General features: G+C 41.0%; 1 protein-coding gene across 3 annotated transcripts in view; it reads right to left on the bottom strand.

Moving 5' to 3' along the window:
* Positions 1-15,077, bottom strand: part of STAG1 (STAG1 cohesin complex component) — a 154,380-nt gene that overhangs the window by 27,898 nt on the left and 111,405 nt on the right. For all 3 annotated transcript variants that reach the window (XM_077183770.1, XM_054639006.2, XM_077183771.1), the window contains exons 12-20: positions 13,554-13,633; positions 11,844-11,951; positions 9,342-9,456; positions 7,098-7,215; positions 5,883-5,986; positions 3,022-3,114; positions 2,809-2,898; positions 2,426-2,629; positions 1,141-1,211 (exon numbers count right to left, since the gene is read on the bottom strand). In XM_077183770.1, the coding sequence (XP_077039885.1) occupies positions 1,141-1,211; positions 2,426-2,629; positions 2,809-2,898; positions 3,022-3,114; positions 5,883-5,986; positions 7,098-7,215; positions 9,342-9,456; positions 11,844-11,951; positions 13,554-13,633 (983 nt within the window). The remainder of the gene's footprint in view (positions 1-1,140; positions 1,212-2,425; positions 2,630-2,808; positions 2,899-3,021; positions 3,115-5,882; positions 5,987-7,097; positions 7,216-9,341; positions 9,457-11,843; positions 11,952-13,553; positions 13,634-15,077) is intronic.

Consider the following 15,077-nt stretch of genomic DNA (forward strand, 5'->3'; position numbering starts at 1 on the left):
ATTCTCCACAGAGGTTTAGGAAGAAAATTCACACAACACAGAATTTTCCCTTAGTTCCTTCCATGTCAGACTATTCATGGATTTCAGAAAACAAGTTCCAGTATTTCATCCAAGGTTTCTTTTAATTTTTAGGGACAGCCCTGTCTGCTGGAGCACATTTTTGCCAGACAAGAGGCAGGTGAAGTAAAGGTACCAGTTTCATGGTGTTTCTCAAATGTGGCATAAAACAGCTTAGGAAAGTTTCTTTTCCAAGAAGTGACCTTTCCACCCACCAAATTGCTTCACTTCTTCAAGATGCACAAAGAGAGGGAAGCTGTACCTTGGGTTCCAAGCAGCTGTGCTACTGACACAGTCTAATTTCTCTAATGAGGTTTCATTTAGCATCACTCCCACACTGTGATGAGGAAGAAATGATTTGTGGCTCTCTGCCACCTGCACATGAAGCTTTCTCTCATGCTGACAGGAGCAAGTGCTTCCTGCAGTTAGAGGGAAGACCAGGCCTTTGTGCTGTGCTCCAGAATTCACAGTTCCACTGAAGTTCTCCAGGTTGCTCTGCACATGCTGAGGATGCCCATAGGTCTGAGAGCAGCAGGAACCTGAAAAGCTGATTTGTGCCTGGTGAGGGAGATTCTGTGCAATCCACAAAGGAAAATTTGGCCAACAATTCAACTGTAGGAAGAAAACGCATCTTCCAGGCTCCCACCATAAACTATTAATTATTATCTTAACTACTACTAATTAATTCTATAATTTTGAGAAGTAGCTCAAAGGCATTGAGAAACAGCTTCCTGTAGGCTCCCCAAGCTGAGGCCCAAAGCACAGGCTTGTGGCAGACAAGTGTCCCTTGTGCCCTGACTGGGCCATGCAGGGGAGCAGGACCTGTAGTAATTTACTCATGGGTGTAAGAGCACTGGGTGCAAGGTGCCACTTGCAAATCCCATCTGCAAAGGTCATGGCACAAACTGAGCAAGGACCAGATCAACCCAAACACTTCCACTGACAAACTCCACCAGTCTCTCCTCCATCTCCACTTCAGATTTCAGGCCATGTGGTTTCTCATTTCCCCACACCTGACACTGCTGATACTTGCTGAAAGGATAAAATTAACATCACAAACTTGTGAGGGAAGACACCACCTACTTGTGAAAAGATGTCAACCTCTTCAGTGTGGAGAGCACATTGTATATGTCATCATCATCAGCTTCTTCTCCCTGCAAAGGAAAGGCAATCCATGAGGAGAATCCAGCAATTCAGCCCAGTACATTACTGCACAGGCAGGAGCAGCTTCTCAGGGGTTTATACTGATATCAAAACTGTCTCCAAAATTTCCAGTGACTTTTATGTAGATTCCATAACATTTAAGTAGCCACTGAACAGCACTAAAAAACAAGCAAGATCATCTGACAATATTCAGCATTATCACTGTGGTAATATCCAAACCTGTATCCTTTAGCAATACAAATCATTCCCAAGACCAAAATCTGAGTTCTATCTTATTTTATAAAAAGGACTGAACCACCAGCTTTAATCATCATGATGAACACGCTACAACACAATTTTAGAATTTTCTGTAAACTAAACAGCAAATTCCCTTAGTGAATCAAGTGAAAATAAGGTATTTCCAGCAATTTTCCCAGCAATTTTCTAAAATAGGAAACCCACTTGCAGCAATTCTTCTTCTCCATCTCACTGTGATAATTTCTTTTCCATCTAAAAACCTAGCAATTAAAACATCTTCCTGCCTTCAGATGCAATTGTCAATCAGTGTTTCTCTCATTATCAGCCCAGATAATTGCTTAGGCACCAGTATGCAATTTTTAAAATTTAAAATGTCTTTAAAATGATGAAATAGACTTATTAAAATAAATTATTCAAACAAATATCACTTTAAAAAGAGTATCACAAAGGCCATAATTTTAAATCCTTGCTACTGCTGTTCTCATTCCTCCAGGTTTCAGACCTGTATCTTTTACTCTTTCCAGGGCTCTTTTAATATGCCATTAGACATATTTTCTTAAATCCTCTCTTCTATTCAAAGCATAATCCAATCTTGATTTTGCTGCCTACATATGCATCTGGGACTATGGGAATCACTAAAAACATTAATGTAGATACAACTTCCTCTGCACTTTTCATCATCTTTCACCCATTCATCCACTTAATTCCTTATGTGGACTGTTTTAGTACTCAACTAAATTTTCAGAAGCAGGATTGTCCCACAGTCTTGTTTTACACCACCAATGATTTGAAGGCTTAATGGCTACTGTAAAGGACTTTCCACAGGGAGAAGTGGCTCCAAATAATTATGAAATAGCTGCTGCTGCACTGCATCTTCAGATGGGTCATTTCATGGCTTGGTAAGAATGTTTTTCTGTAGCCTTTTCTACCATATTTTAGGCAGTTCAACAATTTTAAGAAAACAAACCTCCTGCAGTAGATCCTCGACAGAATGGTTGAATCGATCCACAAATTCATCAATAAGTTGGCTGTGGGCTATGTCAACTCTGTTCTGGATGGTGTATTCCTCACTGCAGAGGATGCTGTAGGTTTTGCTGCAGGCTTCCAAAACATCTGATTCCACATGCTTTTCCACAACAAACTTAATCTGCTTCAGTAAGGCATCCAGATGCTGCAGAGCAGAAAAGAACTTCAGCTCTCCCTCAAAGGGACAATGCCACTGAGCAAAGCCACTGCCAGAACACCCCCCCAAGGCTGCATTGCTCACGTGCCAAACAAAGGCACAGCACTGTGGGGCTGAACAGGGGTCACACCTGAGAGCAGCCACACCTCCTGCCCAAGGCACAATACCTTTTCCATTCTGCCTGTGCTGTAGATTTCCAGGTCAAAGTACTGAGGGATCTGCAGGAGGTTTGCAACCTTCTCGGCGTCAGCGGAATACTGGAGCATCATGGCAACAAAACAAACAACAGGGAAGTAAAAATAAACTCCTGCACTGCAGAATGAGAAAGTTTAAAGACAGCTGTAAATCCCAGTGAAAGATTATTTTGTTGAAAACTGTACCTTCGATAGCAGCATGGGAAGTGCAATAATGAAATGCTCAGTCAATTTATTTCTGTCGTCTATCTGAGTTTTTCTTTCTTTTGCTGTCAAGACCTAGAAGTGATCAAACATAACTACAGTAAATACATTTTCTGCATATAGCATTCATTAACTTTCTAAACATTGTATTACAAACAAAAACCCATGCAAGTGTATTCTTTAATAAATCAAACAAGGAGGGAATAAAAAACTCAAAACACATTTCGGTTGAAGAGTGATTAAAGAGTGTGTCCTAAGCAACTATGATTGAAAAGGAAAATACTCTATCACCCAGAATGACATTGTCTCCACACATTAACATCTTTTTAGGATTGAAATTCAAACATAATCCCAGTCAGTGGAATTTTTGCTATTGCTTCCAACTGTACTGAACTCTGGCTTTCACACATTAAACCAAGCATTAATGTAAGACCTCAGGGCAAACTGAAGTATAATTAAGAAAACCAAAACCAAACCACACTGTAACAATGATTTTCATTAGCAGATTCATGGTCTCCTCTCTAAATGGAATGGAATTCTCAGTGAGAACGTACATCCAAGTTCACAGCGAGGTACTGAAGCACTAATGCTGTCAGAACAAAACTCCCTTGAACAGAGAGACAATACTCAAACCAGCATGCTTTATCAAAGCTTACATCTGGCTTCCTGGCTTCAGCAAAGAAATGAATACTTTTGAGAACAAATAATGATAATAAAATACAAGTTAGCTAATGATTCACATGTAGCCAATCAGCCAGACTGCACAGTAAGGGTTACAAGCTAAAGTCAGAGGAGAAACTACTTCACAAGAAGGTGAGTGCTTAATTAGAAATCTGTTCCCTTTCAGCTCAGAGAAGAAGTTGGTGGGATCGTGAGACAGGGTGAAAATCCAGGGACAAGGCACAGAACCCTGCAGCTGCCATCCCACAACTCATGGCCTAAGTGAAAAGAAGCAAAAGCTAAGTGTCACTTCTACCTGGCTCTGCAAAGTGGCAAGGGAGGAGGAGGAGCAGCTGGACACAAGGCATGTGCCTGGATGCCAGGCACTGTGCCAGCAGGAACCCAAAAGAGCCGTGGAAGTGGGGATGAATGGATCAGTGACCAGGACAAAACACCACTTGCAGAGTGCAAGGTGCAGAGAGGGCTCCAGAGCAGCCTCAGCCCTGCACACCCACCAGGGCAGCACCAGCCAAGCTCAGAGCAGGGCAAACCCAGGGCAGAATCCCAACCCTGCCAGCCCAGCCGCGTTCTGGGGACCAAATCCAGCTGTTCCCTGGCACTGGGAATTGATCTGTGTCCCCAGCATGACTTCCAGGCTCTTTTGATCATCCTTCAGAAGGTGGAATTTGTTTTACTGATCTGTTTTCTTTAGCTCCAAATACAGACATTGAAAACTTAAGACTAATAACTGCAGTGAATTGAGCTGTAGATCTCTCCAGGTATTTTCTCTTTCTCAGAAGGTAATAATGACATTATTTAGTGCTGCAAACAGAAAATACCAATTTTTTTTTTTAATTTAAAGGTCATTTTGACTGCTAGAAAAGTTTGCAGCTTGAGACAAAAAACTTGTGCTTACAATACAGTTTTCATAACAAAAGATAAGACATGCTTGTGTAAATTTCAGTAAGTGCTTTCATGGATTCCCTCCTTAACCCTGAAATGTTTTAATAAATTAGGAATTCCTAAGAACATGCTTTATAAATTAAAGTATATAAAGCATGTTTAAACTGATGGCTTCTTGGAGCTTTTCCTGGGATGCTGTTTCTGGACATAAGACTAATCTGCTTTGGCACATAAAAAATTCAGAAGTTAAGTAACTGCATTATTTTAGCAATAGAGAATGCCAAGACTCTCCAGATTTCATCTTTATTAAATCTGTGGCTTTAACAAACCAGTTATGATTATTTAGAATGGATGCTAAAAGAAGAACCATATGTTCACGTGGGTTTATTCCACTTTCATCTATCCTAAATAAGATGGGGACTACCAAAAATCAGGTGAATATGTTTAAGAAGCTGAGACTGCTTTGGAACATGGATGTTGTATTTATGGAAAATACAGCTGAAAGCCTGTTATTACCTGACCCTGTGTAAAACTGCATGTCCAGCCTTAGGAATGGCCTTCCACTGGTGCTCAAACAGTCCCCATAAAATAAACTTAATAGGCAATTTGGCCAGAATGTAAAGTTCTGAAATTTTTAGGGCACTCAGTGGAAGAGGCCTAAGGGGATGGATGCCTAAAAGCACAGACACATTCAGAATGATCCCAGTCCCACCCCTCCTGCTCCAAGCAGAGCCAGCCCAGTGGTCACACTGGGAGGATCAGGACTTGGTCCAGTCAGGTCTCCAAAACGACCAAGCATGGAAAGGGCACCAACTCCCAGCACCTGTTCCAGTGCTTAAACACCCTCATGATGAAGATCCTGTTGACTTTTCTGCAAATTTTATGTCCATATTAGCAGCACATTTGTTTTCCTGGAAGATAGTCAGAGGCAGCCTGCTCTGCTCCTACACTTTCCACTCTAATCTAGGTTTAACATTAGGGGCTGATGATGTGGGTATACATTACAAATATAAGGGAGGGATATAATAAAAAGAACATCCAAAAATACAATAAAAAAGACTTTTATGTGGAAAATTTATATTGCTTAACTTGGCCTGCAAACCCCAAAATCAAAGAGAAAACCAAACATGTCCAGAAACAGAATTTCTAATATTTTTCTGACAAGTGTTCAGATGAAACAGCAAACACCAATTAAAAAACTCTACTGCAGGAGCGTCCAAAGGGGTGTCACAAATATCTCCCGTGCTCTGGTGAGAGGCAGGCAGCTGCACCCCACTCACCCTCTTGCCGGTGCCCCTGCCCACGGGGGGATGTGCCTCGGCAGCCTGTCGGATGGTGCACACCATGAGCTCGATCAGAGCGCTCTCCTGCCGGTCCGACATCGCTGCGGGACAACAGGGACAACAGGCGTCACTGGGGGCAGGGCAGCACCAGGGGACACGATGGGACACCAGGGGAGCACACAGCAGCACACACACCACACACAAGGCACACTGGCACATTCATTGAGGCTTTCCTGCTGCCTCTTTGATTCAATCCAAAGCAATCATCTTTGATTTGCCATTCGCGTCCTCGCAAAATGGACACGGCGGAAGTGAAAGCAGCCCAGAGAAATGCAGGCTGGAGGAAAGGATCAGTGAAGGGGAACATAAGGAAGATCTACAAAATAAGGGAGAGTCATAGAGGGGAAACAGTGACAGACAATTCTCTTCCTCAGAAATTCTCTGCTCTTTGGCAAGTCCTTCTGCTCACATTTGGAGGATCAAGCCCCACTAGGCTAAGCAGAATCAATTTCCTAATGAAATTACACTATAAATACCCCCAGTGTAGCAGGTGCATACCAACAGGCCAGCCTTTGAAGCATGGACAGGATGAGCACACCTTGCCAGGAACATTGATTTTTCAAACACCTAAGCCCTGTGAAGGCCCCTGAAGCAGGAGAATCCTGAGGAATAATAAAGGATCTTGAAGGACACTCATTAACCTTAGGACACTTTGACCCCAGCCTCCCTGGCTATTTTGTGCTCCCAGGTCTATTATCAGCAAAAGGAAATCTGAAACTAATGGTGAAAGAATACCCTTTGTTTATTCTCTTGAGCATTCACATTACCTGCAAAAGCCCCATATTAACTAGCATCACCTGAAGTGCTTGTTTATTCAAAACTGTATTAGCTATTTAATTTATTGAAATAGTTATTTAAACATTCAGACAAAATCAAGTTAAGACTTGAGTAAACTCCCTTTAATATTAGGGAACCACAGTGCAGCACATTTGATTAAAAAAAACCTCCAGAGTACAAATAAAAAGAAAAATGGAGTACAAATTGCTGCTTTTGAAGGAAAGTACATTAAAAATAGATTAACCCAAAATCTTCAAATATGCTTTGCAAACAAACTACAACATATAAAGATGTTTCACTATGGGTGGCAGAGGTATTTAAGGAATAATTAACAATACTGTGCAATGTCAAGGAGGCAAAAGGTTAAGCCAATACCTTCTTCTCCTTGGACTGGCTCCTCCAAGAGCAATTCTGTCATACATTCCCAGTCTTTCAGCAGTTCTTGAGAGCTCTCCCACAAGCTGTCCACCAAATAGGCTGCATGTTCATGCAACTAGAAAATCCAAAGCAATCATCAGTACAGCTCTTGGTATAAGCATCAGTTCTTCAACTTTCATAATCATGTGGCCACAGAGAGTGTCCTGGGCACATATCTTATGTTAGTTGGAAAGAACATTCAGTTCAAAACTAATTCAGGAAGGTTTTCTCCCAGCTGAATGACACCAGTGCAATGGGGTTATGCTTTAACAGAAACTAAATAAAACCAAACTGAGCTTCTTTTGCACACAGCTGCTTGCTTGGGAAAAATCTTTCCCAGAGTTTTGACCCAGAAGCTGTAAACTTACCTTCCCTCACTTTCTCATTGCATTACAAAAAGGAGAGATGGTAAGGCATGAGAGTTGTAATGTATTTGTTTTGAACAAGCAATTGGTTTTCATACATGCTTCTATGTGCTCAAAAAAAAGGAGCACATAGAAGCAAAACCCTGGTGATTTCACAGGCTATAGATTTAACACTAACTTCAGCTGCAAAAAATGTTTTCATGTGAATTAGCAAAACTGTTGTAAAGTGAGAAAAATAACCCATAGGCTTCTGCTGTTTTCTAAACTCATCTTTAACTGCTACCAACAAGTAACAAGCACAACACACAGCTTGTGCTTGCCAGGGACTGACTCCTTAGCTGGAAAACATCCCTGAGTGCAGAGAAGGAGGTGTCAAGTACATTCCTCTCCTCTGTTTCTGACAGCTCTGGGCAAAAAGTCCCAGAGTTATTGCTGCTGGGCAAGGCTCACTCCCTTGAATGCACCCCAGGCTGCAATGTTACCTTGTCCCACCCACATGCAAACTCCCAATTCTCCAGCTCTTTACTAAAATTGGAGTCAGGATATTCTACTTGGCTCCTAACAAGTCTCTCAAAAGCAACAATAGCAAAAACTGGCCCTGAGAGAGAAGTGACCCTCAGGGAGCAGCATGGGAGGCACTTTGCTGATCTTGGCTTTGGGAATGGAGCAGAGTCTCTTTTCTCCTCAGGAGGACAGACAAGGTCAGTGCTCAGTAACTCCAATCACACTCACATCGAAGGAGTCTACAATGTAAAACACAATGAACTCTGCAATCTAAGTTTTAAAGAAGCTGGAACTAAAAATCCATTCAGGTGGCAGACAGAAGGACCACACAGGTAGTGACATTTCATCCAGATTAATTTGTAGGTTTATGAGGTGTTTCTAAAAAACAAGAACACTGTACCAAAATTTTGTCCTTCCTTCTCAGCAACTTTGAGTGTTTCTTTTCATTCTCACAGTCAAGTCTCTTGTTCAAGGCTTCATAACAATTAAAATAATCAATTGTAGTATCTTAACTTTTGCTTTTTACCCAAAATATACTACACTTCCTTCTCTAGAGAAACATTTCTGTCATTCCTTTCTTTTAATCTGCTTACTTATCAAATCAAATTAATAATTTTGAACCTTTCCCTCTCTATCTTTAGAACATCCTGTACCTGACAGTACCTTCTGAAATTCTCCTCCCTCCACCACCATTCCCCATCTCTATACTGTTACTACATGTACCACACAATTTCCCATAGATGCTGTCTCTATAAATCACAGGCACAATCCCACCCTGGGTGTGTTCATCAAACACTTCATCTATGCTTGTTTTCCTCATCCTCCAATGTTTCCAAGATGCTCACTCATAAAGCCCTGCAAGATCTCCTCTCATCTCATCTCACAGCTGACTCTGCTCTGAGCTAAGGACCCTCAGGTCCTTCCCACTGAGTTCATCTATGATTCTAATCAGAATTGGAGATACTATGCAATTTTTGTCCTGTCCTGATTCAAATGATTTTACTCCACAAAGAATAACTCCAGAGGTATTCCCCTTGCATGGTTATGTAAGCAAAGAACCATTTCCATTCATGTGCAGCACTGCACCCTGGCAGCACCAGCAATGCAGCGTGAGTACAGTGGGGACAAGCACGAGTTAAATAAACCACGAAGATGTTCAGATCAATTTCCTTAATGGACAAGGAAATGGAGGGGAAGGGAAGAGGGCTTATGGTATTACTGAAAATATAAAATAAAAAGGAAAAGAAAGACAATTTATTACTGTATGTTGATAAATCATTACTTAAGTTCCAGGTTTTATTAAACATTTAAAGGTTAAAAAGGACTTTTTTACCTCACTTTCAAGAAAGAAAAGAACCAACATTCTAATAAGGTTTCCATTTGGGCTATTTCGCCCCCTCCTCTTTGCTAGAGCCTCTTCAGCTTGGGGATCATGTCTGCTGAACAGCCTGAAAATAAGCAGAAGGAGCTCATGGCTATCACAACAATTCTCATTTCTGCAAGAATATGATGAACATTCATTCTTGATATAGTAAATTTGTTCATAAAACACTGCAAGTATCTCAAGCTATTTCTTTCAATGGAAAGAGGCCACAACCTCTGCCTGTCTGAAGAGATGAATTTGTCTTCAGTCTTTGAGTTCACAAGGCTGGAAGACTTTCACACAGGAAAAAGTTCTCCAAAACCTATTTACATTGAAGGTTTTGCACAGTTTCAAGTATTTGCATCACTTGTACAGTTTTGCATTTATAACTTATCCAGTCTTGCAGTGGAGGCAGCACCTACTGCCTCCTACCTTATTTACCTTGGGTCATTCTTCAAAAGAATTTTGTCACATGTTGATTAATAAAGGAATAGTAATGTGTATTTTTAATGAGAACCTAACCTTTCCAGTAAATAATACAATGTCTTGTTGTTAATGGAAAACTGCACATATAAGGGCACTGAAGAGCTGGGGTTGTATCACTCTGGCTGGGACATGGTACAAACAAACCTGACATCCATCAGCCAACCTCAGGTACCAGGAGCAGCATCAAAGATAAAACCAGCTCCTACTCATTATTTTGGGTTTTCCAGGTAAGTGACACACTCTGCACTGAGTTCCCTGATGCATGGCCCATCCCAAACTCTTCTCAATGCTCAAATTTTCCAAGAGACCTCAGATGTGCCACTATCACTGTTACAGTAATGCCTGTTTTACTTTGACAAGTTTGAAAGCTTTTCCTGGCTTTTACAGTGAAATCACAAAGCAGATTAACATGTGAAACATAGAATTCTGATTTCACTGCTCTAATTCACTGAAGAGAAGGACAAGTTACACACAAACGTTGTATTTTAGTTAAAAACATTACCTCATGCCCCCTGCTTATCTTAACAGATAAGCAATGTGCACTGTGCAGGTGCTGAGATACCTTACAACCTGCACCTCAGGGTTGAGCCAGTGCTCCTCTGTATTTGGTGATCCTTTATATCCTCTGTACTATTTGCTTTCCTTGGCTAAGCACAGAGAGCTTGTCTGATGATTATCACAGAGAAAGTGCTAGTGAAATGTATTAAATTAGGTGAGATAAATCACACCTCAAATGCCTGAAATAGATTCTAACTTATTTAACTGGAGATTTTCTTTGCAGAAACCAAGACAAAATTAGTTAAGAATGGGACAATCTTGTCTCTATGCTGTTAGCCTTGAGGCACATTTACAGAACACAGCTTAGTACCTTGTAAAAGAAGTCAAAATGAAGTTTTGTCTTTTTCCTAAGTGCACTGTGGGGAAGGTATGTCCTTATTTACCTTGAGTCATTTTACAAAAGTATTCTGTCACATGTTGATTAATAAAGGAATAGTAGTGTGTATTTTTAATGAGAACCTAACCCTTTCCAGTAAATAATACAATGTCTTGTTAATGGAAAACTGAACATATATTTCTTGAATCGAGTAGTGCTTGATCACAAAGCTGGAATTCCAAAAATCCACCAATGAAAGCTTACAATTACAATGTGGAGTTGTAAATCCTTAATAAACCATAGAAAATTAGAGCACTGGCAAAGAAAAACAGATGTCTTGGTGTATTTTTTCCGACCTGCATCTTGGCATGAAAAAATTAGATAACATGGGTTCTAATATAAATCCTCTATAGATGCAATAAAAAACTCTTAATGTCACAACCCATGAGGGGAAAAAAAAATAAAATTCCTGCTGAAGGATTTTAAACTGCAAACAATAAAAAGAAGAGGTTAACTCCTATGATGTGGCAATGCCCTGGTCACAGTTACTGAGGTGGTGTGACTCACATCCCTGGAAAAGCTGGGTCATGTCCTTTGGCATAGTGAGGACATGAAAGATGTAACCATAATGCAATATATTTTCAGGGGAAGACAGTGAGTTTAGAAACAAATTTTGTAGTTATTGCTACATAAAAACCTCCCAAGTTCACAAGAGAGAAACAACTGCCTTAAAACTTGCTAGAAATTATGACTGTTGATGTAGCAGGTAGATCACCCCAGACTACAAGCCCAATATATGTATTTTATCACACCAGGAATTCAGCAAGTGCTGCAGGACTTAAACCATCTTCAGAAGTTTGTGTAGCCTTTGTATATTTAACCCTCAAGGAGTTGGGAAATATTATCTGAATTGCAGAGCAAGAAAAATGTACATTCAGTTTCTTCAAGTCCTCAGATCTTGTTTAAACAAGAGAACAAAGTCTCTGTTTTAAATGAAATACCTGATTTGCTAAATTGAGATATTTCACTCCACTGCTTCTTTGCTTTTTGATGTTACCTCTCTAGGAAACGTTCCCAAACTTGATCTTATTCCAGGGCAACTGATGACTTACTTTTTGTGGAGGAATTCCCCAGCTGCTACTGCCACAGGCCGGTGTGCTGAGTACACCAGGTGATAAACATTCTCACAGTCTTCATTGGACAGAGCCTCCTCACTCCCACTGAAAGAGTCACAACAACACCTCAGCCACAGCAGAGGTTTCATCTCCATCCCCTCACCTCCCACAGCTCACTTGGGACAGCTACAAGGTTGGTTCACTTCCCATAAAATCCTACATGGTTGAACAAGGACTTCAAGGATCTTTGGTTCAACTTGAAAATACAGAGGTTATAGAGATAAAATAATATTCTCAAAATATCAGCATGACTGCATACAAATCCTCCCCTGCTTGTTCCTTAGACTCTCACACAAACTTCAATGCACATACTGCAAGATGCCAAACACTCATCAAACACCATGAACTAAAAATCTGGAATCACAGAATCCTTTAGGTTGGGAAAGACCTCCAAGCTCATTCAGTCCAACCATTAACCTGGGCCCTCTGTGTTTACCACTAATCCATGTCCCCACTTTTGAACACTTCCCTGGGCAGATTGTCCCAGAGTTTTAGCAAAAATGATATAAAAATACCAGCACTGTCACAATGAGGATGTTACCTCCATCCTTGTTCAGTTTGCATCCATTGTTTGCTCCAGACACCTTTTTGGAGTTCCTACCTGCCAGAATATTGCCCTGTGCTCTTCAAGGTGACCCAGACTCTCCTCAGGCTAAATGCATTTAGCATTGCCTGTGCTTTCAATGGGCAACCAAAGGCAACCAAAAAGAAAGCAGGAACAGACAAAGAAAAGTGCACTGGGTAATTTTTGACCTTGAAACTTATTGTGTTCCCAAAAATTGTTAATAATGCAGGGAAGACATGTGCTCTACGTGTCATTTCTGATCATATTTGTTATATTTACTTTAAAAATATAACAGATGCAAGATTTCATGTCTTGCTAATATTACAAGGCTAATCTCTTTAAAGCAGAGTAAATAAAAAGCTAAAGTCTAGACTTCTTTACTGAGAAAAGGCTACTACAATATTTTGTCCAAATTCTGCATGTCCAAAAACATTCTTCAAAGTGGAACCACTGGATATAAAATATGAAGCAAAAATTCTGTGCATCTGCTTGTAAACCAGACATTCTTTAATAGAGCTTTTAATAAATATATTATAAAAGCCTAGCAGTGCCCCTCACGAGGCTGCTGGGGACAGGCTGGTTCCACATCAGCATGTGGGAGGATGTCTGGGGTGATCCTTACCTCAGGGGAGCCATTGCATCCCCACATGGAAAAGCCTGGAAGGTGTCCTACCACGTGACTCTTTTCAGCTGTGTCAGGAATCAATCAACTCTCCCTACAGTGCACCTGTGTTACTGCTGGAGTTACTCTAGCAGGCACAACCCACAGACACTCATTTTGGGAGGACAGTTGTTCTGCCCTTTGCAAAAGGTAGAAATGCCCTTTGGCATTTTCCACACAATGGATGCACTAATGTGTGGATGCCAAAACATCCACACATTTTTAAACTACGCCTCTTCTATTTCCATTAAATGAAATACCTAACTTCAGCTTCATGTCCATATCATACGTTCAGTTCACCTCCACACTAAGTGTAAAGTAGCACATTCAGTTCAAGACCCAAGCAAAGCCCTCCAGTCACTGGAATGGCAGTGGTGCAGGGAATTTTGGAAGGGAGTGCAGGGACTGGGGCAGCACTCACTGGAGGATGAGCGTGACCAATCGAATGGCTTCCACAGCGACGTCGTACTCCTTGTCCAGCGTCATGGACACGATGCGGTCCTGCAAGGCAACTCCAGGTCAGTCACAGGCACCAACACAGCAAGGCCAGCAGATGGAAAATTCTACAGGTTACAGAAAAATTACTTCTAGGGAGAAAGATGTTTCAACTGCATGCTGACAATGAGAGCCCCTCAATGTTACCCCACTTTTTAAGGTACCCCTTGGCTGTGCTCTGTAACAACAGGAACAAGTGCTTCAGCAGTCCTTATCCTTGTGTGTTTGCCAGAAAGGGAGGGAGGGGACTTGAGAGCTACAGCACTGTTCTGGGTTGGATCAATTTAACAAGTGTTTCCTGAAAAGTCACATACTTGGGTTGGACAACAGCACAAAAACTGCCCCACTTCATTCCCCTGCAACCAAATAATTTCAGAAGAAGGAATGCTGCATATACAGAAACATGTGAAGAAAAATCACACCTGAATTCATGCATCTGCAGGTTGCTGGTAAAGTTGTGACCTTTTCCCTGTCTAAATCTCAAGCTTTGAAGCAGATCTCAAGAATTACACTACAGAGCTTGCCCAGGAAAGTGGGGAATTCCATGGTTTGATTTTGTGTTTTCCCATACTCCTTCTAGTGGAGACAAGCACATAATTCTCCTGTCAAATCTAATGATTTTCTAACTTCTAAGGACCCTGTAGTTATGAGAAGTCCTTTAAGGGTTTCTCTCTCCTTAGGTTCAATTTGATTACTGGCAAAAATAGCTGTGATTGTTGTATGTTGTCCTTCCTATCTGGAGAGATTTTCCATCCAGCCATAAAAATGCAGTATGTCTCAGTGCTCTTTGCTTGACTGATCAAGTTACTGAAGAGAAATCAGGCCATCTGAAAATAAAACTTGATTTTGCTGGCTTAACCTGCTTCAGGAAGGAGTAGGTACTCTATGACATTTTGGGACATGAAAAAATAGAAATCAGGGACTGGAAAAGAAACAAGGCAAGTGTAAGGCAACAACAGTGAAAGCCACCAGAACAAACCAGAGCAAAATAAAGGTTTTCACCTTTCTTCTCTACTATTCCATGCATTTAAGGGCTGAGGGGGAACATCAAGCAACTGATATTTATTTTGATACAGAAATTTCAGATCAGTACTTTAAAAATGCATTGTGGCTGTCTGAGGTGTTACTTCCCAACAAAACCAGGTCTGCAGAGACACTTCTTGTCACTGTGACTGAAGGGGCCTCTATCAATCACTATTAAGCTCCTGGAGAATTTGATACATTTCATGTAGATCTAAACAGTTTTAAAGACTGTGAGAAGTCCATGAAGAAACCCAAAGAAACAACTTTCCACACAGGATACTCTGTTATGAACAAGAAAAAAAAATTACTGTCAACTTTTCCTAAGGTCCTGGCCAAGGGACAGCAATAAGGGCACCATGAGAAAGAACAGCCATAGATCCTGATCTTAAATGTCTCACTAGAATTTCATGTATTGTCTCAGAGTTTA

The sequence above is a fragment of the Agelaius phoeniceus genome, chromosome 10, assembly GCF_051311805.1.
Source record: "Agelaius phoeniceus isolate bAgePho1 chromosome 10, bAgePho1.hap1, whole genome shotgun sequence".
In the NCBI taxonomy this organism is placed as follows: domain Eukaryota; kingdom Metazoa; phylum Chordata; class Aves; order Passeriformes; family Icteridae; genus Agelaius; species Agelaius phoeniceus.